Genomic DNA, 25,621 nt, shown 5'->3' with positions numbered 1-25,621 from the left:
GGTCACAGAAGCAGATGAAATCATTTTGGGGAGATCACCACAAGTGTTTTCCAAAACAGGGCTAGAGAGAATTTAGATTGCTAATGAAAGCATTATCTGCAAAGTATTTTAAATGTCAGCACTATACAAATAAAGGATGATAACAATAACAATGTTTCAATGTAATGTTACAATGTAATGTAGGGTTTATTAAATGCCCATCCTTCAACCACCTGATAACTTATTACACACTGAGAGGAATGTATGTCGTTACTGCTTAATATTTTATTGAAAGTTGTAGCTCATCCATAAAAAATATGAGAATCCGTGAGTTGCATGAACATATCAAGTAAGAGGAGCTATGAAAATTGTGATTAAATAAAACAGTTGGTTGAGGAATTAAACTTGTTATTTAATTGCAAAGACCTCATCATCCAATATGAATTTTCTTTGCACACAAAGAATTTAGTGTGAAAACACATACTTTAGTATTTAAACTGAGCCACCCACCTTTCTGTACACACAGAAGGAATCATTTTGTACACTGGTTCACGCAGAAGTGCACACAGAAGTTATTTTTTATGTACAGACCAAAAATAAATAAGAGACCACTATGTCCCCTTTAACTGAGGGATGCCAAACTGTGGGGCATGACCATGAGCAGGAGCAGCATAATGAATACCTCTCAGGGGGATATGATTGAGCACTGAAGCTGATGGGCTAGGAGAACAAACACTCCACTGTCAGCTTCTATTGTTGTGTACAAGTCCAGAACACATCACTTGACATAAACGTGGACTTGGACAGAGAGCAATCCTATATACTAACCGAAGGCCTATCTATGTCCCGAGTGGAGGGGAGGCAGATGCGCACGCAACTTCGGTTAGGATCTATGAGATGCGCGCGCAACTTCAGCCGAAAGACATAGATGCGGCCTTCGATTAGCAGATGTGCTGGAAGGTTAGGATCAGAACAGGTTAGGATCGGGGAGGCAGATGCGCTGGAAGGTTAGGATCTAGGGAGGCAGATGCGCTCACCGTCTCCTTCTGCCTCCCGCCGCCTCTTCTTTCCTGCTCACTCAGGCGGCGACCGCTGGAAGGTTAGGATCTAGGGAGGCAGATGCGCTCACCGTCACACTAGGGGAACCGGTTGCGTACCTGCACGAAAGTCTGTATAAGCGTCGGCCATCTTGCTACTCCTCTGCGACTTTGTCATCCGCCCACTGCCAAATCCGCCCACTAAAGTCTGTATAAGCGTCGGCCATCTTGCTACTCCTCTGCGAGTTTGTCATCCGCCCACTAAAGTCTGTATAAGCATCGGCCATCTTGCTACTCCTTTGCAAGTTTGTCTAATGGCGGCGCTAGCGTCACTCTAGGAGGGGAACCGGTTGCGTACCTGCACGAAAGTCTGTATAAGCGTCGGCCATCTTGCTACTCCTCTGCGACTTTGTCATCCGCCCACTGCCAAATCCGCCCACTAAAGTCTGTATAAGCGTCGGCCATCTTGCTACTCCTCTGCGAGTTTGTCATCCGCCCACTAAAGTCTGTATAAGCGTCGGCCATCTTGCTACTCCTTTGCAAGTTTGTCTAATGGCGGCGCTAGCGTCACTCTAGGAGGGGAACCGGTTGCGTACCTGCGTGGGTGGCCATTTTTAGCAAAACGGGCTATATTATCTCCAAAAAATATTGATGTTGACATGATAAACAACCAAGTGATTGCATTACTTCCTGGACAAAGCTGTGTCTTTCTGAGTACTGACTGTATTGATTCTGAAGACGAAAGTGAGAAACTTAACTTCCCATTAGAATATTTAAACACTATCAACAATGCTGGATTACCACAACACAATCTTATACTCAAAGTAGGAACAATAGTCATGCTGTTAAGAAACCTTAAGGGTAGGGGCACACGGCGCGATTTCGCCGCGATTCTGTGCTAAGCGAGTTGTCGCTGCGTTTTTTAAGCCGAAATAGCTTTGCTAACTTTGGCGCTGGCGTCAATGCAAATCGCGGCGAAATCGCTGCGCTAATTCACACGCGGCGATTCGTTTTCTATTGTCGTCCGAAGTTGCCTCGCTGAGCGTTTCCGGGCGACAGTAGAAAAAGAATCGCCACGTGTGAATTAGCGCAGCGATTTCGCCGCGATTTGCATTGACGCCAGCGCCAAAGTTAGCAAAGCTATTTCGGCTTAAAAAACGCAGCGACAACTCGCCCAGCGCAGAATCGCGGCGAAATCGCGCCGTGTGCCCCTACCCTAACACTAAGCAAGGTTTATGTAACGGTACACGGTGGGTTGTGAAGAGCATGAGACAAAATGTTATCAAGGCAGAAGTGCTTACAGGATCCCATAGCGGTGATACTGTTTTGATTCCCAGAATTGACCTTACCAGTTCTGACCAGGAATTACCTTTTAAACTTAAACGACGACAATTCCCCATTAAGGCTGCATTTGCCATGACAATCAACAAATCACAAGGACAAACATTGGATAAAGTCGGCATTTACCTATCTGAGCCTGTGTTTGGTCATGGTCAACTTTATGTTGCATTTTCAAGAGTGCAGCGTTCATCTGATGTTAAAGTCAAGATTTTAAGTACAGCTCACCAGGGAGAACTCATTCAAGGACAGGAGAACATTTTCACAAAAAATGTTGTTTATAAAGAAATTTTTCAGTAACACTTTACTACCAATAAACTCAAAATTTAAGAATTCTAATAGCAGATAGGTAATAACAAGCAATAGGCACAGATTCACTCTACATCCCCACAAATTAGCGTCGCCAGTTGCTGCCTGGGGATGCCGAGTGAATCAGCACCCATCGCATTTTGCTGCCTCACTGTTGTTACCATTCTTTCATTAACGATTCTTTAGAGAATCGGGGGTTTACTGGTAATACATAACAACTGCATCTACAACAACTCATTAATAAAATGCCCTTAATCAGGTATGGGACCTCACAAAATCACCACTACAGATTGTAAGTGCAATGAGAGGGAAACATGTCCTGAAGTCTATACACTGTCTCAAAAATAACACATTTACTGATATTTACATTACTCCTGTGGAGGGTTATAATAGAACTGCCAAATCATTTAATGTGGAAAATATAATCAAGCTTGTAGGACTCTTATAACTTCTATGACACACCTATTGATTTGTTTGTTAGGAAGAGAAATGGCACTGTTTTCACCACTGTTTAGAAAGCCCCAACTTGAGTTATATTTCTCCATTTTCTCAAATAACCACATTTTTAGTTGTAGACCACATAATTACTATGTCTGATAAAAGTGTAGATCAATGCTGTGGCAACTTCTGTGGTACAGAGGGGTGGAACTTTTCTGGCCTACTTGGTGGAGGGCCTATAATGGAAGCCAGTACTGATCACTCCTCCTTTTAAACCACACCCACGTTATCACAAGAACGTTTAAGACCATGTCCATATGATGGTGGTAACAAACCCAAAAAAAACAAATGGTTGGTGCTCATTACAGGGATGAGTCTTGCCATGCCATAAACATACCCTTAAATCCATATGCCACCTCCTCCCATGTGGATAACACAGCACCCCCCCAGCACATGATCAAACACCTTAGGGGCCCCTAACAAACCCCCAGAACAAACCCTACCAGGCTCACATCCCACAAGGTACAAAGTATGGCACACACAGGGAGCATATGGCAGGCAGAGTATGGCACACACAGAGAGCACAGAGAAGGCAGAGTTTGACACACACAGGGAGCATAAGACAGGCAGAGTATGGCACACACAATGAGCATAGGGCAAGCAGAGTACGGCACAAACATGGAGCATAGGGAAGGCAAAGTATGGCACACACAGTTAGTATAGGGCAGGCAGAGTATTGCACACACAGGGAAAAGCATAGGGCAGACAGAGTATGGCACACACAAGGAGCATAGGGGAGGCAGAATATAGCAGGTGACAGGGAAACCTATAGGGACTCTAAGATGGACAGTTCACACTGGCTACATAAAGTGACACAGTGCCGGTGTCCCTCAAACAATTTATCTGAGATTAACAATGGGTGCACTTTCAGTTTGGGTCTGAGGTATGAACAGTGCAGGGCTTTAGGTTGTAAACGATAGAGGTGTTCCACGTGTAAACAACGCAGGGGGGATTGCAGGTGTGAATAATGAAGAAGCTTAATGTCTAATTTGAGGGGTAAACTATGCAGAGGTCAGTTAATTTTAGTATTGATACCTTTGAAATCTTACACAAGGTAAAGAATCACAGCAGGCAGACTTTCATGTGGGGGGGGGCATGCAAGAGCCCACTGACCGCCAGTAGGACAGCACTGGTTGCTTGTCTGTTAAGCAATGCATATCGAACAAATACAAGGACATGCCAATGATTCTCCTTTGATATCCATGCCAGAATCATCTTACGTCCTTGTGAAGCTGGTAATTCCAAGGTTCCCTTAGCAGGTGGCATCACAACACACAACTGACTTCTATCCTGCATGTTGTACTTGCTTTGAAGATGGTAGTCATGGCAGGCAAAATATTATACAACGTGGGTTGCTAGGGCACTAACTATTTAAATAGCTCAGACTTTGACTTATTTATTATTTTCACAGATTCTTGTATGTGATATGACTGATGTCTGCATTAATATCTGCTGTATATGCCCCAGATATTTTACCACAATCATTTTAGAGATTTCCTTGTGTAAATATGACACACAAATAAGCATTATAGCACATTTTGCATTCACCAAGTTTTTCCTGCAGCTGCAAAGGGTTTACTATTTATCCTCTAGGTACCTGCTGGAAGGAATGCCCAGCGTACCTTATCAGGTTGATCTCAGTGTTTGTTATCTGAGCTGTAACACTAGTCATGTTTTCTGAACAAGGGAATACAAACAGGACAAGCAGCAGTTGGGGCTCAGTTTCCACTCATGCACATCATTCTCTGGACATCTCAACCTGTGCTGGGCAAAATTATTTCACAGGGTCTCCCCTCCTCCCATCCTAGATCACCACAGCTAGATACCCAGATAAAATTACCAATTAGTTTACCAATTGGCTGAAACAGATTCGATTGGTTTGTAATTAATTCTAGCCACTGACGCTCACTGTAGGACTGTTGGCGCCATCTCTTTGTCCTAGTGACATTCTACACCAAGACTCTAGGACCCCTGGGCCCAGCACATCAATACAGTTCTCTTGTTTAATGACAATGCTCTTTAGCAGCATATATACCCAATGATGTCGGAGAAGAAGAAAGTTCTTTTACAGAAGACAATACAGCAAACACAAATTTAACACGCAGAAGTTGTTTTAAATGAATCCGAGTTTGTGCATTAAAAAATAAAACCCCAAATGTAAGGAATATAAAAAAAACAGAATTCTGTATTCCACAATTTCGTACTTTAGACCACAAACCAAAGCCATTTGGTGGAAACTTTGCAAGAAATTCATTGAGGTAAAAAAAGGACGCAAATATGGTCGCTAATGGTGTTTGCAAATATTTTTTTGCACTAACAAAACATATTGCATCCCCCCCGATAGTGTTTGGATCTGTTCCAACATTATTGACAGAACTTCACTGGGATACTGTGCCACCCACATCAAAATATAAACTTGCATATATCTATAAATAAATACATTTGTTACTAATCTGTAAAAAATAATATATAGGTACGGTGTAGGTAATATAATGAGAGTCTTTGTGGATTACAGGTATAGAAGGCAATAGCTGAATTATATATATAACAAATTAGATTAGGCCTTTCAGGGAGTTAAGCAATATACCTTCTGTGGGAATTATAGGAAATCTAAGTACATGAAAAACAACATTAAAAAAGAGGGGAAAAGTTGGCTGCAAAGTGGAAATATCGGAAATCTTGCAACATTTTGTTAAATCTAATATTTACTTTACTTCAGGACAAAATCTGGGGGACATGAAAGAGTTCCTTTTTAGTCTGTGCAGAGGAAGTAAGATCAGACATTCCAATACTGCCACCAAGAGTTACACACTGTAACAACAATTAGAGAATACAAATTAATACTATTGGAACTAGCTTGGAACTGTACCACATTAAGACACACTGAAATAAGTACACCAACTCTTTTTCTTCAAAAAACACAAAAAGCCAGGGTAAAATATACTGACGTTACCATCTTTTTTCAGGCTTATCCCTGTGAGAGCACAAGCACAGTACAGAACATTTCTCATATTTCTATACTATAAATGCACAATTCTAGAAATGGAAATATTGGAAAAAGAAGCAAGTGAAATCATTGGGAAACAGAATTAAGTGTAAAGCAACCAGACTATTCTGAGTTATCTTGAAAACATTACACCACTCACCCCAGTGGATTCTTCAGTTATTGAAACGTTTTCAAGAAAACTCAGAATAGGCTTGATGCGTTACACTTAATTCTAGTCCCCAGTGATTTTGGTTGCTTCTTTTTCAAAACTTTCCATTTCTAGAAGTGTGCATGCATAGCATAGAAATTGAATATTAAGTGCAGTTACCTTAGATTTAATTCTACTAGCCCATGTTTTCTTCAATGCCTTTTTGCCATGCAAATCGACCAGCGTTCCCCCACCCCGGTTCCCATGCAGACTCCATATTTATTGTTTTCCTTTTAGAAGCCAGCAGAAATGCGTGTGATATTTCCAAAAGTGCACAGTCCTACCGGCGTCTGCAGAAACAGTTCTGAGAGGGGGGGAAAAGGAGGGGGTAATAATTCCCCCATCTCAACTCGCCCCCCACATTTTTGAATTTGGGGAGAACACTGCATAGGGGCCATATGCTCCTTGCCCCATAACAATTCAGCTTTTATATGTTTTAAAGCTGTGAACAAGTGTTGACAAAAAATAAGCTAAGAAATTTTAGCTTATAAACGGCATAAATCTAACTGAAGATATATTTGCTTCTACTATAGATGAGATAACCATATTTATACACTAGTGTGAAATAACAGTTTTTACCATTTTCTTTGCAAGTGGCAGGATTTTTATTTTTTCTCAAAAACCAAACAATAAAAAAAGATTACCTTGCATTCAACAACACTCTGATCTGATTCGCATGTCACATATATCTCATCTACTGCTCTTCTCAGGTTATCAAACAGAAAAGCCCAGTAACGTGCCCTCAGATCTACTTTACGGGGATGCCTTGTCTTGGTAGGGCTCTTGTCTTGAATTTTATCACTGGTGGAACTCGGGTTTACTTTACAGTGTAATGTGTTATTCTGTGAAATTTAAAACAAGAAAGTTATTGTAGCCGTTAACATCAAAAGCAATAAGAAATAGTAAACGAACACAATGATTACTAAAACAGAAAATATGAAATGGCTATTTTAATTTCAAACATTCATCTCTGCACTATTTCCATGTATAAACACAAACGGACAACACATATTGCTTGCCTTTAAATAGGCATTATCAATAGGCCCTTTTGTGTTCATAAAAATTTCACCTAATAATTATTAAAATATATTTATGAAGCGTCAACATATTCTGCAGCACTGTACAAAATGTGTGACTAGCATGTGTGAATTACTGCTGATGAACACAATCAAAGTTGTATGTGTTAGCCAAAGTTGTGTCCTGAAAGTGGAATCCAGAAAAACCAAAAGGCTAAATTAGGCTATTTTTGCACTTTACAAACTGCCTTCTGCTATATAAATTATTTTGTTACAGGCCAACATCAAATAACCAGTAACATTCAAAAGTGAAAATATGCGTATACACATCTAAAGGGATTCCAGTCATTTATCTGTTATCCCAGGCTAGTGCTCCGCTTCTTGCACAATACGCAAGCCTGCAGTGCCAGGCCAAGCACCAAGATGCCCAAGCAAAGAAAGCCCTCCTTGGGGTCACCCTACATTGAGGTGATAGGCAGGGGGGATGCTCATGCCTGATATAAATACTCTGCATTGCCGTGATTTTCTCAGCCCACTTTCCCTATGCACATGCATCTTCTGCCTACCCATAGCTTCAGCCCTGCCAGTCTGGAGCACTGTTTGCTCTCCAGGTGTCCTGCTTAGTTAGAGCTGGTGCAATCACAGTACAGAAGTTTCCTGAAAACATTGATACTCTTCTGAGCTCTACAGAATAGCTTAATGGGGTTGTTTGCAACTGGTTTCCATTTTTTGTTATTTGTGGTTTTAAAGATATTTAACATTTATACAGCAGCTCTCCATTTTGCAATTTCAGCAATCTGGTTGGTAGAAACCATGCATTGATTTGAATAAGAGACTGGAATATGAAATAGGAGAGGGCCTAAATAGAAATATGAGTAATAAAAAGTAGCAATAACAATAAATTTGTACCCTTACAGAGCATGTTTTTTAGATGAGGTCAGTGACACCTCCCCCATGTGAAAGTTGAAAAGATTCATTAAAAAAAGGTAAATGATACAAAAACTATAATAAAAAAAGAGCAAATTAAAGAACACAAAGCAATAAAAGAGCCAAAAAATTATCTGACAGAAAAAAATCACTTGTTCAACTAAATATCTAGTGCATCTTCTAACCTTTAATTGTGGTCTGCAATATATTGGGCAGATTAAAAAAGAAATTAAAAATAAAGTTTAGGGAGCATAGGCTGAAAGACGATAAATTCTATGGATTCTCTAACATATGTTGGAAGTACATTATGGGAATTTGAGGGGAGTCAATATCATGGGTATTGAATCTGTTCCTCTGCATCATCTAAAACCATGTTTCAATTAATTTATTATATCAAAAAAGAAAATTATTTGATCTATAAGCTACAGGCAATTACTCCATTGTATTAACATTCTACTCACAGCCATGGATCAACCTCAGTTATGGTGAACAAATCCAATCTTTATTTCCTTCCATTTAAAAGACCATTACAATATGGCATAGGGTGCAGAGTAAAAATTCACACCCTGCTGATGCGTTTCGTGACCTCTAGGGGTCACTTCCTCAGAGCATCATCTAAAACCATGTTTCAATTAATTTATTATATCAAAAAGAAAATTATTTGATCTATAAGCTACAGGCAATTACTCCATTGTGTCTAAATGAAATTTCAGATTTTATGATTTAATGACTATTTTGATTTTACGTATGTCCATTGTCCGCTGTGTGTATACATATGTATATGCAAAAATATTTATTGATGCAAATGTCATTTGGTTGATTTGAATGTATTTATTTATTTTATTGATGATATTTAAGATTAATTGTATTCTAACTCTATGGGCCTGATTGCCTAGCTACACTGAGTGTGTGCCGGGTGCTTTTACATCTATGCGTGTCCCCATACGTTCAACTTTGGACAGCAGGCGCCTGTGTCATCAGTGCGTCTGACCTGTGCATTCCAGTATGAACAAGCTGCTGTGTTGCCATGGGGGCAGCCAATCAAGCACAGACTACACAGCAGATAACAGATACGTTCTGAAGAATCCTACTGTATACTACAAAGTGTATCTATTATCTTCTGTGTATCCTGTGCTTTATCTACTTTTTTCAGCTTTCAATGGCTGCCCCCATGGCTACACAGTAGCTTGTTTATATAAACTATTGTAGAGTTTCTGTAGCAAACACACCAGCTGTATTTTCATTACTTTAATACACTTTTTTTGGTGTTACTGCTCTTTTAAAGGAACAACAACACCAAAAAATTAAAGTGCTTAAAAGTAATGACAATATAATGTACTGTTGCCTTGCACTTGTAAAACTGATCTGTTTGCTTCAGAAACACTACTAAAGTTCATATAGACAAGCTGCAGTATAGCAATGGCAGAAATTGAAAAAAGGCTATATGGTACAGGTAAAATAGTGGATAACAGATAATATCATTATGTTCTACAGAGCTTATCTACTATTTGCTGTGTAGCCTTTTCTTCTTTGAATGGCTGTCCCCATTGCTACACAGCAGCTTATTTATATAAACAATAGTAGTGTTTCTGAAGCAAACACAGCAGTTTTACCAGCGCAGAGCAACACTGCATTATATTTGTATTACTTTAAAACAATTACATTTTTTGATGTTACTGATTCTTTAAGCCCCTGAGGAAGTCACAAGATTGCCGAAACACATTGGCCCATATCTTTGATGAGCTGTTCTAGACTTCAATGCTTGTAAGAGCAAATAATTTTATCTTAATAAAACTTATCGTTGGTTTTACACTATGGGAGTGTGCCCCTCTCTCTTATGTTTCAATTAAAGAGTTGCTTAGAAATAGCTATTCTAGAACATACTAAAAGTTAACATACATGTAAATGACCTCTCTAAATAAATTTGTAGGTGGAGAAGATGGTGGTGACACACTGCACAAATAGTACCCTGCACGGGCATGTTTTTGAAGAGTGGCATCAGGCCAGAGTAACAGGTATGAAGGTGCCTACCTTTCTCTGCAATGTAAACACGTGCCTTTTTTCCCTATTCAACTTGAATGGCAGTTTGCATGGCTACACAGAACTTTATTTATATAAACTATAGTAGAGTTTAAGAAGCAAATACTCAGGGTAATAATACATTATCTATATAAATTCACATATAAAACACAATAATTTTATTGGTGTTACTGCCTTTTAAGGCAGTTATCATGATAGATCGGTGCTCCATAGTATTTTTTTGCCAGAAAAGTTTTTCCATAAGCAAAAAAATGTTGCCAATTGCGCTTTGTAGATTTGAATAAAACATCTCCTTGGGTACACAGCTGTGGGTTCATCAGAAAAATGAGTGCAATTAATAAACGTAAGATACAATAAAAGGCAAAACTTCTTTAAATCATCTGATAAATAATTGAATTACCTGCTTGGATGATTTGTGTGTACTGTGAATTCCCCTCTTAGATTTTCCACATGGCCATTTAGCTTTTCCTGAATATTTAAAAGAAGAGGGAAAATATCAGATACTTTATTTCAATGTTTTTTTTAATGCAATTATATTACTTTACATATGCGACATAGTCTACTTTGTGCACAAGTTTAATTGTTTACCCATCTGTATTTTTTTTGTGTGAACTACAAAAAAATGCTATTCAAGATAAAGGTACAGTATATAGACTCAACTGCCAGAAAAGTGCTCTTGAGCTTGAAAATTATTTTATACACGTAAATGTTCACATTCAAGCTCTATCACTTTATATGAAGGCACTAAAAGGTACCCATAGCTCACCAGATATCATATTTGGTTTGGGTGCCCATGCTCTAAACCCTTCACTTGAAATAATCAGTGGTATAAAATATAAAACACAGTGGTCTGGTTGCAGCACTCCAAATCCACAGTGATGGGAGAATCCAATCGACCAGCTCCTACCATTACCAATGGGTCTGTGATGGTCAATTAGTACTGGCCAAAAGGAGTATACACCTATAAAAACACCCAAATCTTTTATTTTCCCTATTTAAGAAAAGACACCTTTCTAGAATTCTAATTTCAGCTTCGTTATATAGGTACTTAAACCTTGTAAATACAATGTTTTTACGTGGCATCTTTAAAAAAACAACTTGTCAAACACTAAAAACAAGGCTCGCCACTGTGATAAATAGCAAATTATTGTATTATAAGGATTGACAATAAGTACATTTTATTGTATACATTCTTGTTGAATAAGTACATCTTTATATCCTTATAACTCATCCACATATGCAACTACAGACTCATCATCAGTCAAAAAAAACTTCCATAGACTGGATAAGCATACTATAGCGCCCCATAGATCCTCTCCTAGTGCTACTAGTGTTTTTTAATTTCCCACTATTAATAGTATTAATCTCTCTGGCAACAAATCACCCAGAACCTCTGCATATTCCACTGCAGTGACTTATCTTTTTAGAGTTGTAAAACACATTTGCCAGTTCTTGTTTTAAAGACCATATGCCCCTTTAAAAAGTGAAGTATACAACTTCCACTAAAAATTTGCATAACATTTATAGCACTTTCATATGCTTCCATCCTTTGAAAGCAATTCCTCTGTGCACTTAGTTCTCCATTGTCTCCAGCCCATCTATGGATCAAACTGAGTAAAAGAAAGAATACCTTAATCAAATTACATAAACAAATTTAAAAAACGTATTGTAATGTTAATATGGTTATTGGTTTGATAAATTGGACAATTTTACACATCCAGTATGCAAGACTATGTACAGTAACTGGTGATACAGAGAGTGCTATGTTGAATAACTAGTGTAATTTATGGTTTATTCATGCCTGTATAGTACAACAAATAATAATTGCTGGGAGATGTATCCCATTTTGGGAATTGATTTGGAATTATCTTACCATGTAACTTGACCAGTGACAGCCCCTTGGAAGGCGATACATTTCCTATAAAAGACATCTGACACAGGCCTGCAGAATGGTGTCTTCCAGCACAGGCTGAGATAATACCGCAAGTGACAGTAAAATCCTTATACTAATAACAACACTTTGATCATAATCAACTTAACAAACATTAGCAATGATTATCACTTACCAAACAATATTGTAAACAACCTAATATCTGTTTAATATCTTGTGGTTTTTCAAGCTGAATTATAAAATAAGACAGAGTACTGATGACTCAGGAAGACCCTTCTTATGTCTTGGTTGTTGATAGGGTCATTCAGGGGTGTCAAGGAAAGTATATGAATTGAAATAGATCAGTATATTGTAAAGGCACTGAATCAATCTCTGAAAATCTTACCTATATGACCTCCTTTAAATGTATTTTTTAGGTAGGGGTCTAAAAAGCTGGCTACAACTATGTTACTGGTGTTAAGTTATGGTGGCCATACACGGGTAGATTAAAGATGCCGATATCTGTCCTTTAGAACAAATTGGAAGTTTATCAGCCCATGTGTGGGGGCTCCCGAAGGGTCCTCCCAATTGATATCAGGCCAAAAATCAGGCAGATATCAGTCGAGCAAGTTTGATTTTTTTTTCTGCGATCCAGGACCGTATTCGCAGCATTGTAATTAGATCGTTCAGCGCCAGGGCCGAACGTTCGGATTCACCTATCGCCCAGCTGTTAGTGGGCAAATTGGGTTAATGATCCGCTCGGTTGGCTGACCTCACCAAATGAGCGGCCCAAATACTGTATGGCCACCTTTACTGCACAACAGTGCTCCAGACCTGAATGCTGCAATTAGTAGATTATTTTTATTGGACCCAGCTGGTCCAAGTGTGTGGTCAAAAGGGTGATTTTAAGTAAATTTGGTTCCCAAACATATGTGTATACAGGTTTGCCATCAGATATCCGGAAACCCATTATACAGAAAGATCCGAATAACGGGATCTCAATTTTAATCAAATAATTCAAATGTTTAAAATGTTTAAAAATGGTTTCCATTTTCTCTGTAATAATAAAACAGTACCTTGTACTTAAGCCTAACTAATATATAATTAATCCTTATTGGAGGCAAAACAATCCTGATATGGAAATCCAAATTACAGAAAGATCCCTTATCTGGGAACCCCCAGGTACTGAGTCGGTTGAGCGTATCTGGGGATATAACATTCTATTATAAAATTCAGCCAGATCACCAGAGTTAATTACCTTACTCACAGGCCCCATCTAGCCCATATAACAGAGAGACGATATTACAAGCTTGGATCATGAAAGAAGTTAATAGTAAAGAAGAGAAGGGCATTTAAAAAAAAAAAAAAGTCTGTTGGGACAGAAGCTGAATTTAATTAATATAAACCAGGGCCAGAACTAGGGGTAGGCAGAGTAGACACGTGCCTAGGGCGCAAAGCTTGGGGGGCGCCAGGCACGTACGTTCCACTACTGCCTACCCCAGTCCGGGCCTCTGAATCCAGCTTGTTGCTGTTGCCGAGTGAAATGACGCGTGTGTCAGTATGCATGCGTGCGCTTGCGTAGGCGCGCTTGCGTAGGCGCACATGCGCGCGCTGATGTAGTCACTTGTGGCGGAGGGGCGATGTGGCCAGCTCGGCTGCCTGGGGCGCCCAGCTGGCCTGGCCCTGATTCAAACACTATAATAAATGTTGTAAATCAGCAATCCGGAAGGCAAAGAAAGGAAATGAGTGCATTGCGGCGGAGGCTAACCCCAAAAAGTTTTTTAAATATATTAATAGTAAAAAGATAAAGGTTGAGAGTGTTGCTCCATTAAATAATGGTACCAGTATGGTTGTAACAGATACAGAAAAGGCAAATGTGCTAAATCAGTTCTTTTCTTCAGTGTTTACAATAGAGAAGTGTGAGTTCCCAGGCTCACTTCATAGCTGCACTGATGGCTCAGCTCAATCTAGTCAGTGGCTGAGTCAGGATATGATCCATAAAGCTTTAATAAAAATTAATGTAAGCAAGGCTCCAGGGCCTGATGGCATACACTGCTGGGTTCTAAGAGAGCTTAGTTCAGTTTTAGACCAGCCCCTATTTCTGATTTTCTCAGATTCGCTTTCATCTGATATGTTACCTATCTGTGGTGGGCAAATTATTCCATCTAGGATGTGGCATCCTTGCAACAGGATCTTGACAAATTGGCAATCTGGGCAGCTAAGTGGCAAATAAGATTCAATGTTTATAAATGTAAAGTCATGCACCTGGGATGTAAAAATATCCAGTCCACTTATACCCTTAATGGGACTGCACTAGGCAAATCCATTATGAAAAAGGACCTTGGAGTCCTTGTAGATGATAAACTTGATTTACACTAAGGTAAAAGCTTTCTGTAATGAATATAATTGATATCATGTTGGTAATACCTCTTCTGTTTCCTTTCAGTGAGAATGAATTGTCGCTGCCTGTACATGAATAGAATAGCATACCTGGTCCTCATGAACGACACATGGGTAAGACACAGGTTTATAGTGGCAGCATAGTTTTCTGTTATAATATATGTATTGTATTTAATACGTGTAGATTTTGCATTATGGACCAAACAACCCCGATATTAATTGTCATGCTTTGTTCATGACTAGATTGTGTATATGTATGAACTATGGACTCTAGTAGGCATTAAGCAATATTGGGGACAAGTGTAATTGTTAAATGCACTTTATGGAAATAAAACTGGAATGAACTTTTGCACAACTACAATGAGGCAAGGCTGCAAAATATTCCCCACAGCAGTTGCCTTCTACTGCACTGGACTGCACCTATGGAGTTAAGGGGGTGGGGTTAATACACCTTTAATAAATCTGTGTAATTGGTTTGTAAATGTAACACTTGATAAAGAGCCCACAGCTCGAAACATGTCGTGTTGAATAAATAATGTAGCAGCACAGTTTCTGCATTGGAGTATCTGTTCCTATATCAAGAAGTAAAGATCCCAAACTTATAGCTAAGGCAACACAGGCGTTTCTCAAAGCTAATAAATAGAAAATTCTTGAATGACCAAGCCAGTCACCTGATTTAAATCCAACTGCGCATGCCTTTCGTATGTTGAAAGAGAAGCAAGCCCCCGGAACAAGCAGGAGTTGACAGTGGCTGCAGTAGAAACTGGGCAAAACATCATCAGAGAAGATACTTAGCACCTGGTGATGTCAATGAATCATAGTCTACAAGCAGTCATTGCATGCAAAGGATATGTTACATAGTGAATAAAGTACCGCCTCTTGTAAAATATAAGGATATTATAAGTCACCGAGGAGTTTCATGACCATATAAAAACACGAGGCCGAAGGCCGAGTGTTTTTATACAGGTCATGGAACTCCGAGGTAACTTCTAATATCCTCATATTTTACAACTGGGGGTACTTTATTTATTATAATACACAAGTTTCAATGAGTCATGTGACAGAAAACAGGATTTTTTATACTTACCGTTAAATCTGTTTCTCTGTGATCAATAGGGGGACACAGGGACGATGGGGTTAAGCTCCACCCTCCAGCAGGCAGGACACTTACTAATAAATTTGTGGGCGTGCCTAACCGGCTTAACCCCCACACTCCAGCTTATCCAATCAGTTTGTCACAAAAGATGCTGTAACAAGATTACGTAATAATCAAAATAATAATCAAAATAATAACCCACGTAGAAGGTAAATCAGGGAATTATCCCGACATGACCAAACGGTCAATAAACAAAAGTTTTAGGGCGGGCCGCCCTGTGTCCCCCTATTGATCACAGAGAAACAGATTTAACGGTAAGTATAAAAAATCCTGTTTTCTCTGTCATCATAGGGGGACACAGGGACGATGGGGACTTAACAAAGCAGCCCCCAAAAACAGCAGGGCGGGAAAACGAATTAACCATTACTTCAGCACAGAATGAAGCACCTTGCGCCCAAAAGATGCTTCAGCTGAAGAAAAAATATCAACTTTATAGAATTTTAAAGTTATCCTTGTGGAACACTAGAAAAGATGGATCTGCCGATAGTGCACTCAGTTCTGACACTCTTCTAGTGGATGTAATTGCCATTAAGAACACTACCTTCCAGGTAAGCCAAGTATCTGAAATAGATCCCATCGGTTCGAATGGTGGATCAAGAAGGGCCTCGAGAACAACGTTTAAATCCCATGCTGGAACTGGAGGCTGATATGGAGGAACTATATGTGCCACTCCTTGTAGAAAAGTGCGTACTGTATCATTCAAGGCTAGTTTGGACTGAAATAGGATTGACAGAGCTGATACTTGTACTTTCAGAGAGCTGAGTTTTAGACCTCGCCTGAGCCCGCGCTGCAGGAAAGACAGAACTCTCGGAATGCTAAGCTTGTGAAAGGATAGATTGAACTCCTCGCACCAACTCCGATAGGATTGCCAGACTCTGTAGTATGATTTTGAAGATGAAGACTTACGAGCTCTCAATAATGTGGCAATAACTTCTTCTGTTAACCCTTGTTTTCGCCAGATGTCTGCCTCAACAGCCATCCCGTCAAAGCGAACAGCCCTGGGTTGTGATGTGCCACGGGCCCTTGGAACAGAAGGTCCGACCTGTTCTCGAGACGTATCGGCTGTGCTATTGACATTTCCTGAAGGTCGTAAAACCAAGTCCTCCGAGGCCAGTAAGGAGCCACCACAATTACCGTGATGTCTGACTGTCTGATCTTCTTGAGGACTCGTGGAAGCATGGGTAGTGGAGGGAATATGTACGCTAGATTGAACTGCCACTTCTGTGTCATGGCATCGACCCCTGCCGCCAGTCTCTCTCGGTAACGAGCAAAGAACCGAGGGACCTTTGTGTTGTTTCTTGATGCCATTAGATCGACCTGTGGTTGTCCCCAATGGAGTACTAGTTTTGCAAACACGTCTGGGTGAAGCTCCCATTCTCCCGGATCTAGACGAATTCTGCTGAGGTAGTCTGCTTTGGTATTTAGAACTCCTGGGATATGGATCGCGGACAGCTGTACTTCGTTGGTTTCTGCCCAACTGAGAATTTGTTGAGCTTCCAACAGCGCCGCTTTGCTGCGAGTACCTCCCTGGCGGTTTATGTACGCCACTGCGGTAGCATTGTCGCTCTGTAATCGAACCGGACTTGACTGTAATAACTCTGTCCATTCGGCCAGAGCTAGTCTTATTGCCCTTAGTTCTAAGATGTTGATTGGAAGTTTGGACTCCCCTGGAGACCATTGGCCTTGGGCAGACAAGTTGTCCCAGGTTGCTCCCCAACCCCTCAGACTGGCATCTGTGGAAATTATCTTCCAATCTTGCGTCGCCCAGGATTGACCCTTGGAGAGATTGGTCGGTCGCAGCCACCACTGGATGGCTACTCTTGTCGACTGAGATAAATTGAGCTTGCGAGTGAGAGCTCCCCCTCTCCATGACGTTAGAATGTTCGCTTGCAATGGCCGTAAGTGAATCTGTGCAAATGGAACGGCTTCTATGGTAGCAACCATGAGTCCCAGTACTCTCATTCCTAGATGAACAGTTGGACTCTGATCTCGGAGGAGTAGACGGACTTGCTTCATGACCTTCATTTGCTTGTCCAACGGAAGATGCACCATTTGTGTAATGGTATTGAACTCGAGACCCAGGAATGTCATGTGATGACTGGGTCGCAAATTGGACTTCGACCAATTTATGGTCCAGCCAAAATTCTGCAGAAGACTGATTGCCTTGCTCCGATCTTCCTCTGCCTTTTCCTCTGATCTGGCTTTCAGAAGCAGATCGTCCAGATAAGGAGTGACTGAAATCCCTTGTAGGCGTAATGCCGCAGCCGATACTGCCATTAGTTTTGTGAACACTCTGGGGGCTGAAGAGAGTCCGAATGGCAGAGCCACAAACTGGTAGTGTTGATTCTTGAATGCGAATCGAAGGAAGGAGTGATGCGGTGGCCAAATTGGTACATGGAGGTACGCATCTCTGATATCGATAGACATCAGCAGTTGATTTTTCTCCATCCCTCTTATCACTGATCTCAGAGTCTCCATTTTGAATCGTACTGATCTGACGAACTTGTTCAGCTGTTTGAGATCTAGTACCGGCCTGAAGGAGCCGTTTTTCTTTGGCACAATGAAAATGTTGGAATAGAATCCGAAAAATCTCTCTGAATGTGGCACTGGAACAATCACTCCAGTTTGTTCTAAATTTGTGATGCAATTTAGAAAGGCAGCAGCTTTGTCTGGGTCTGCAGGAACCCTGGACATGATGAATCTTTTGCCAGGAATGGTTGAGAAATCTATGTGGTAACCTTCGGAAATAATTTCGTTCACCCACATGTCTGACGCATGGTTGATCCACACCTCCCGGAATTGGAGCAACTTGCCCCCAATACGCTCCCCCAACTCCGGAAGGGGTACCCCGTCAGGCTGAAGAAGACTTATCTGCTGCGGGCTTGATAACCGGTCGATTGGTCTTCCAATGCATGCGACTTTTGTCGTTTGTTTTGGCTCGAAAGTGTGACCGCTGTGGTGAATTGTTTCTTCGTGTGTATCGTCTACTTGAGCCACGAAAAAACCTTCCCCGTCTGGTGGAAGTAGTTGTTTTACTTTTGGCCTGTGGAAGAAAAGTGCTTTTTCCTCCCGTCGCCTGCGAAATAATTTTTTCGAGCTCTTCACCAAACAGGCGCTGTCCCTTGAATGGAAGAGATGTCAAGGACTTCTTAGAACTCAGATCTGCTGACCAATTTTTCAGCCACAATGTTCTACGTGCTGCAACAGAAAGAGCGGAAGTACGTGCCGTGACTTGAACTGTGTCTAGTGCGGAGTCGCACAAATAAGCCGATGCCTCTGCTATCGCATTGGCTGATGATAACAGATCGGATCTGGAAACTGCATTCTGGATGTCCTTGACAAGTGATTCGGACCACGCTTGTATTGCTCTGGCCACCCAAGCCGAAGCCAGGCATGGGCGAAGAGCTGACCCAGACGAAGAATAAATTGACCTAAGAAAACCTTCCAATCTTCGGTCAGATGGGTCTTTGAAGGATGCCGCGTCTGTGACCGGCAATATAGTGGATTTGGCCAATCTTGATACAGGTGCATCTACTGCTGGGGGATTAGTCCACTTTTCTACCAGATCTTTAGAAAAAGGATAAGACTTAGAAAATTTTCTAGTAGTCTGAAACTTTCTTTCTGGAACACTCCACTCTTCTTGTATTATGCTCATGAGAAGGAAAACAAACTTCGGATTTCTGCTTCCTCTTGAATAACCCCAAATCATCTTGGGATTTGGGCGTTTGTGATATATTCAACACATCCATAACACCTTTAATAATACCTTCCACATCATGCTGACTATCATGATCTCTGTGGTCCTCCACAGTTTCTTCCTCCTCCCCAGACGAAACTTCAGAAGGAAGAAATTCTCCCTCAGATTGTGAGGATGCCTGCTCAGCTGCAGATTCGTCAGACAAACAATGAACAGACATAGTAGCCACTTTAGTTTCTTCAGACCGCTTTCGCTTAGAGCTAGTCTTTTGGTCAAGTCTGGCTAACATTCTTCCTAAATTGTCAGCAATAGAGGGAAGACCCTGCAAGGAAGCAAGGGACTGTGTTAATTGAATGGCCCACAATGGTGCTGGCACATCAGCATCTGAGCTGAGCCCCTGACCTTGAGAAATACTCTCCCTTGAAGGATTCTCTGGCTGAGCCGCTGGTGGGCTTGAAACATCTTCTGAAATGAGCGCTGTACTCTGCCCCACTAAACAGGATTTACAGAGCGGCTCCCCCTGCCCTCGAGGCAGCTTAACATTGCAATTGGCACAGGCAAAAAATTTAATCTGCGCTGTTTTGGCAGCCTTCCCCCCTGCCCTGGTGAATAACCCCTCTGACCTACCTTCTGCCATGGAGATTGGGTAAGTAGGAGTGTGAGGCAGCCACCAACCGCTTACAACTCGCTAACACTTGCAGGAGCGGAGAAAATGGACCATCCGGTGCGCAGCAGAAGCACTATGTGCGCAAGATGGCCGCTGGAACGCATACGCGCATGCGCACAATGTGCGCAAAATGGCCGCCGGAACGCATACGCCGCATGCGTTCCAGCGCAGCGTGATCCGGCCCTCTCCCCCCTCAGCCGTCTCCCTCACTTAGACAGAAGGCGCAGCGAGCGCCCAGACAACAGAATGGAGGGAGAGAACCGGCCAGTACAAGAGCACGTCCTGCACCCCTTACCAAACAGTAAGGATAAGGGGGGGAACGGGGGGAGGGCTTCCATGTGCTAGGGGGGAGGCTGCCAAGCCAGAATTGTGAGGTGAGTTGTTATGCCCAAGGCAGGTACTCACCTCGTGCCCATCCCGGCCAGACCGTCTGCCATCGCCAAACTTAGCAGGGATATGTCTGGGTGGTCGTTATAGCCTATAGCGGCTAGGCGATGACCCCGGTGGGCGGAGAATACTGGGACTGTACTAAGGACAAACATACGCTGCCCAGAGTAAGACCCCAGGAAGAGAATAGTCATCCTTGACTAACATCGCTGGACGTCCATCCTCCTGGTAACAGGACACTTAAAAAACTGATTGGATAAGCTGGAGTGTGGGGGTTAAGCCGGTTAGGCACGCCCACAAATTTATTAGTAAGTGTCCTGCCTCCTGGAGGGTGGAGCTTAACCCCATCGTCCCTGTGTCCCCCTATGATGACAGAGAAATTACATCAGAACTCACCGTTTATAACTGATGACATCAGAACTCACCGTTTATAAGGATATAATTTACAGGATATTCATGGCTTTTGTGTATTATAAAGTTATAAACATGACTGCTGTAATATACCTACCATTTCTATGTCCCAAACATTATGGTGCCCTGAAATGGGGACTATGCATAAAATTGTTGTAAACTATACATGTTTGTCCTAAACATTATGGAGGGCACAGTATGTTCCTGTTGCTGGCCTGGAAGATAAAAAATTGTATCAACCAGCTCTAGAGTACAAGCAACTAACTAGAACCTTTTGGACTAGTGTCTAAAATCAACCATGCTTGTAATTATGCCATTTACACACCCTTAAAGAAAAAGTGTAGCAATGGTGCTTGTTTAACTGACGCTAATTCCAACCTATATTGGTAAATCCCGTTTACGGTTTGATTTCTCTTATTCACTACTGCAAACCCAATCATTAATTATTCCTATGATATTGAAAATGTGTAAAATGCAGCTTTATTTACTACAACTTAAAAATTTATTTTTGGGCCATGGCCTAAATATTAACATGAAACCAGCAAGGATTTTATAAATTAATGTTAAACATTAGTTAATTCCAAACTTTTTAAAACATATGAGAACAAGTCACTGTCTTTGTATAAATTAAGTATTTTGCTAAATTTAAACTTTTTTATTTACTTAATTACCTTCATCTTCTTTGCTTTCCAAGGGAACACTCCATGCAATTAGATTCCTAGCTGTACGACCTTCCTCTGCCACAATTTTTCTCACCTTGTCATGGCTGTTGGATCTCTGAAATGATGCCTGCAACATAAATGATAATAATTACGAGATAGATTTCATGCAATTAGTATTTTTTTTTAGTGATTAACTGAATTGTTTTGTATCAATAATATGGAAGCTCAAATGGAACCCTAGTTTATCCACAAAGTTAAAGGAAACGTCAACTAAAAAAACAAAATTGTTTGCCTGATAAAAGACGATTGGCCAAATCAATACTCACAAACCAACCAAGCTACATAAAAAAATGCATATGTGAGTGGCCAGCCTTATCCAATCAATGTGGCCCTGACATATTGCATTTTATATACACCTATTGTACACTGCCAATGAGAGTGTATGAAAGAAGTACTTTGTATAAATAGGCCAAGACATTGTAATAAAACAACCAAAAAATAAAGCTTTTTTTTCTTGTTAGCTTCTAAAATAATTTTAAAAATCTCCAATAACAATCACAAAATTCATTAGTAACTATAGGATTGGCACCCCTTGCTATATAACGGACAGGGCCTCTTTGCTCAAATATACTACAGAGAAACTGACATTAATAAATAACAGGTAGAGAGCAACTATCAATTTTCCAGTGAAAGCAAAGTGTTAAATTAAACACAATGTAGATTAGCAACTGTGAGAAAGGAGATGTTTTATGCTGCCAATTTGTGCTATAGTTGAGATAAACAGTACTCGCTAGTTGTTAGTAAATCTCTATATTACTACTTTCTGATGGATCATTTACAAATTCAAGCACAAATGCGTAGACAACAGCTGAAAAGTGTAACATTATTCACAAAGGTCCTTGCATCTAAAAACAATGCAAACTGTGTTTAGATCCAATGTGAATGTTCTGCAATGCATGCAGGACGAAATGCAGCTTATTGCTTCTTCCTGGCCTGTACTCTGCCTTTTCTCTTGTATGCTGTATCAGAAAATGTCTGGTGCCTCATTAAAAAGTCAATAAAAGTATCGACAAGAATCAAAGAACTTACATTAAAACACAGCTTGCAAAACAAACTAATGTAGCTAACAATTCCCTCAAGTTTTCTAAATTTGCAGATACATTACATAAGAAATCTTTGGATGTGCCCATACATTTTCAAAAGCAAATATGAAGTAGTTGTAAATGCAACATGATTCTAGTCAAAGGTTGGAAGCCGTTGCCCACCAGCCACAGTATGCAGAATAATCAATAAGCAGAACCCACTGCAGTAGTGATATTTGATTCTTCCACAAATGAACACAATATTTTATCAAATGTATCTATGGAGCAATTTGTCATTCAAGAGTACTGACCAAGCAGTGAGGAGACATAGAGAATGTGGCACACAAAATATTCTACAGCAGATCATAGTGCATTGACTTAGTAAAGGCATACATCCTGGATTACTTGCCTATGAGTTTAAGCATAAACAATACCCATTAGACATTTTTGTTTATAAGGGTAAAAAAAAATCTACCTTTTCATCAGATTCTGCACAAAACAAAGTGAAAAGTGCAAACTCTCCCTTAAACAATAACCCATCCACTATTCATGATTTGTGAATTCTGGAGTGCTATGAAGAACTTCAAAACCTGCTGTAAAAAGGATAGAAATTTACATGAAATGCAACTCTACTTATGACAGAAGTTGTGTGCGCATGGCACACCGCCTTAAACTTATTCTTTAAACCACTAAATTGCTGCTCACAGTATGCACCAAAATACAACTATGATCTCCTTCACTTGGTATGAGGCTAATGATATATGGTTCCTGCTTTCTAGTGCTTCAGTTATGTATTTCATGCAATTTTGCCTGTTAGAGAAAGATACTTTCAGTGTTATTTGAATTCTAGGCACTGGGGTAACTGATGACAACACTAACAATTCTAACACACACAGTTCCCATGCATTAGCACAAATTATTTTACCAAAAATTTACTTTTCCTATCTCACAAATTAATCCTAGCAACATTACACAACAGAAGCATTGTATTCACAGGTCTTTACAAAGCAGATTATTATTCCACTGTATAATCTTAAAATGATACTGATAATACATATTAATTTTTTTTTTTACATCATAACATTGTTTTTGCATAAACTTTAGACTTTTTACCCAATGCTTTTACATTGCCTATCTGATCCCCCATATTCCTGTATGAGGGGCGGCCATATTTGTACAGCAGATTTAGAAACTATAACGGACAGGTTGAGAAGGGACAGTCAGGTTGGCGAAACAGTCAGATTTAGGAACTTCAAGTGACAATTACTTAATTATCAACATGACCTATAGGAGGTAACATTTAATGTACAATAATAATTTAAAAAGTATATTTTTTTGTGCAAGTATGCAAATATTTGGTACTATGCTCTAAAGAAATTCAGTACAATTGAGTTTTGACCTGTTCTAATCAGGAACCTTCATAAAGCTATAACTGTTTTATGCTGATGCACATGGGAGACAAAATCATTTATATTTTTGCTCATATAATGAAACATCTTTCAGCTGTGTTTTTGCTGTGAGTAATGTATAGGTATGCATAGCAACCAACAGAAGTGGAAGCACACAAACATTCATGCAGGTATAGAAAGCTTAGGTTATCCCAATAGTGTGATTAACAGCCACAACCTAACTATTATACTCAGATAAATGAAAATATTTGTATTAGCCCAATCTGCAGGTTTACACTCCCTAATATGCCCCAGCAAAATAATATCTCATCTCATCTCCTCTCCTCTCCTCTCTTCTCTCTCTGTCTGTCAGTCTGTCTGTCTGTCTGTCTTTCTCTCTCTCATGAAAGACAGAGAGAAAATTAGAGTTACAGATAAAGCAGGAAAAACACAGATACAGATACAGAAGAACACCTGGAGCTTACTATAGTAATAGAGTTCCCAGCAGCAGCCATTCTTCCTTCTGCAGCTAACTGACTCAAGCATGGGGGCGGAGCCATGTTCCCAGGAGGGCGTATTGCTGATGTCATTCGGGACGGGCATTGTGGGAGTTGGAGTGTGCTGAGCGAGGAGCTAAACAAGCGATTGTGGCAGCTAAATGTTAATGTCACTGACAGTCGGGACTGGGTTAGGCTGGGGGAGCTGTCTGAAACTAGGTAACGCGGTTAAAACGTATGAGAATGATTTGAAGGAAATATATGTGAATGAGAACACTGCCATAATTGTAAATGTTTGAGACCCGCCCACTCAGCATGAACACTTCATATCCCACAACACACTATTCTAGCCATGTGACTAATGTTAGACAGCCCTTTCTGTTGCCACAGGTGATTTGCCTGCAGTAGCAGAGAAGAGAGGGTAGCTTGTCATTTCATAACAAAAATATCACGAAGATTAACCTGGCACACTCAGTTCATTTACTAAACTCATGATTAGTGACAGACTCGCTGTCCATCAGTGTCTCCCTATTACTGAGCCTTCCTTCTCAATAATACTACCATTTACTTCAACAATAGCTTAGGACAGTACAACCTCTGCGAATGCAGGGCATACATTGTTTGATGTGCAGGTGATAATAATGTAAATAATACAAAACAAACAGGTGTTGCTGAACTACACAGAATCCACTTATGTCTGCGCTTCTTGTTGCAGTGAAAGGGGTCTGCTATTGTAACAGTGGAGTGGCGCTACCTAGAAACCAGCTCTCATCCAGGAGAGGAGATAGCACCATATAGATACAATCTTTACAGGATCACTTGTCATATATGCAGTTTCATATAATCTGTTGAGTGTTGCAGTCTACTCATAAACTTAACCAAATCGCAAGGGGTAAACTGGGGCTTCATCAAGCATAATGGAAACAGTTGAAGATTAAAACAAAATATGGCAACCTTCTGGGGGAAAGTAAGTGCCTGCATGGCAGTGGCAAGTTCAAACACTGTCTTCAAGCATAATTTTTACTGAACAAGTGGCAAACCTATATGCAAGGGAAAGGAATCCTTG

The 25,621-nt window shown here is 40.5% G+C and overlaps 2 protein-coding genes across 6 annotated transcripts in view; one reads left to right on the top strand and one right to left on the bottom strand.

Moving 5' to 3' along the window:
- The window catches only part of scaper.S (S-phase cyclin A-associated protein in the ER S homeolog), a 153,039-nt gene extending 128,346 nt beyond the window's left edge, over positions 1-24,693 (bottom strand). For 3 of the 4 annotated variants that reach the window (XR_005966651.1, XM_041588392.1, XM_041588393.1), the window contains exons 1-4: positions 24,544-24,693; positions 21,598-21,715; positions 10,739-10,806; positions 7,000-7,197 (exon numbers count right to left, since the gene is read on the bottom strand). Coding sequence is in view for 2 of the 4 variants with exons in the window: in XM_041588392.1 (XP_041444326.1) it covers positions 7,000-7,197; positions 10,739-10,806; positions 21,598-21,715; positions 24,544-24,648 (489 nt within the window). In the remaining 2 variants the exon portion in view is untranslated. Of the gene's footprint in view, positions 1-6,999; positions 7,198-10,738; positions 10,807-15,279; positions 15,363-21,597; positions 21,716-24,543 lie in introns of those variants that run through there. The other variant, XM_041588394.1, reaches the window with a different exon arrangement.
- Positions 10,228-25,621, top strand: part of pstpip1.S (proline-serine-threonine phosphatase interacting protein 1 S homeolog) — a 69,038-nt gene continuing 53,644 nt past the window's right edge. Inside the window, exons 1-2 of one of the 2 annotated variants that reach the window (XM_041587668.1) lie at positions 10,228-10,313; positions 14,655-14,722. The gene's annotated coding sequence lies outside the window, so the exon portion shown is untranslated. Of the gene's footprint in view, positions 10,314-14,654; positions 14,723-24,668; positions 24,775-25,621 lie in introns of those variants that run through there. The other variant, XM_018254340.2, reaches the window with a different exon arrangement.

Source organism: Xenopus laevis, chromosome 3S (genome assembly GCF_017654675.1).
Source record: "Xenopus laevis strain J_2021 chromosome 3S, Xenopus_laevis_v10.1, whole genome shotgun sequence".
In the NCBI taxonomy this organism is placed as follows: Eukaryota; Metazoa; Chordata; class Amphibia; order Anura; family Pipidae; genus Xenopus; species Xenopus laevis.
Note: the sequence above shows the minus strand (reverse complement) of the source record. Positions and strands in the feature narration are given on the sequence as shown.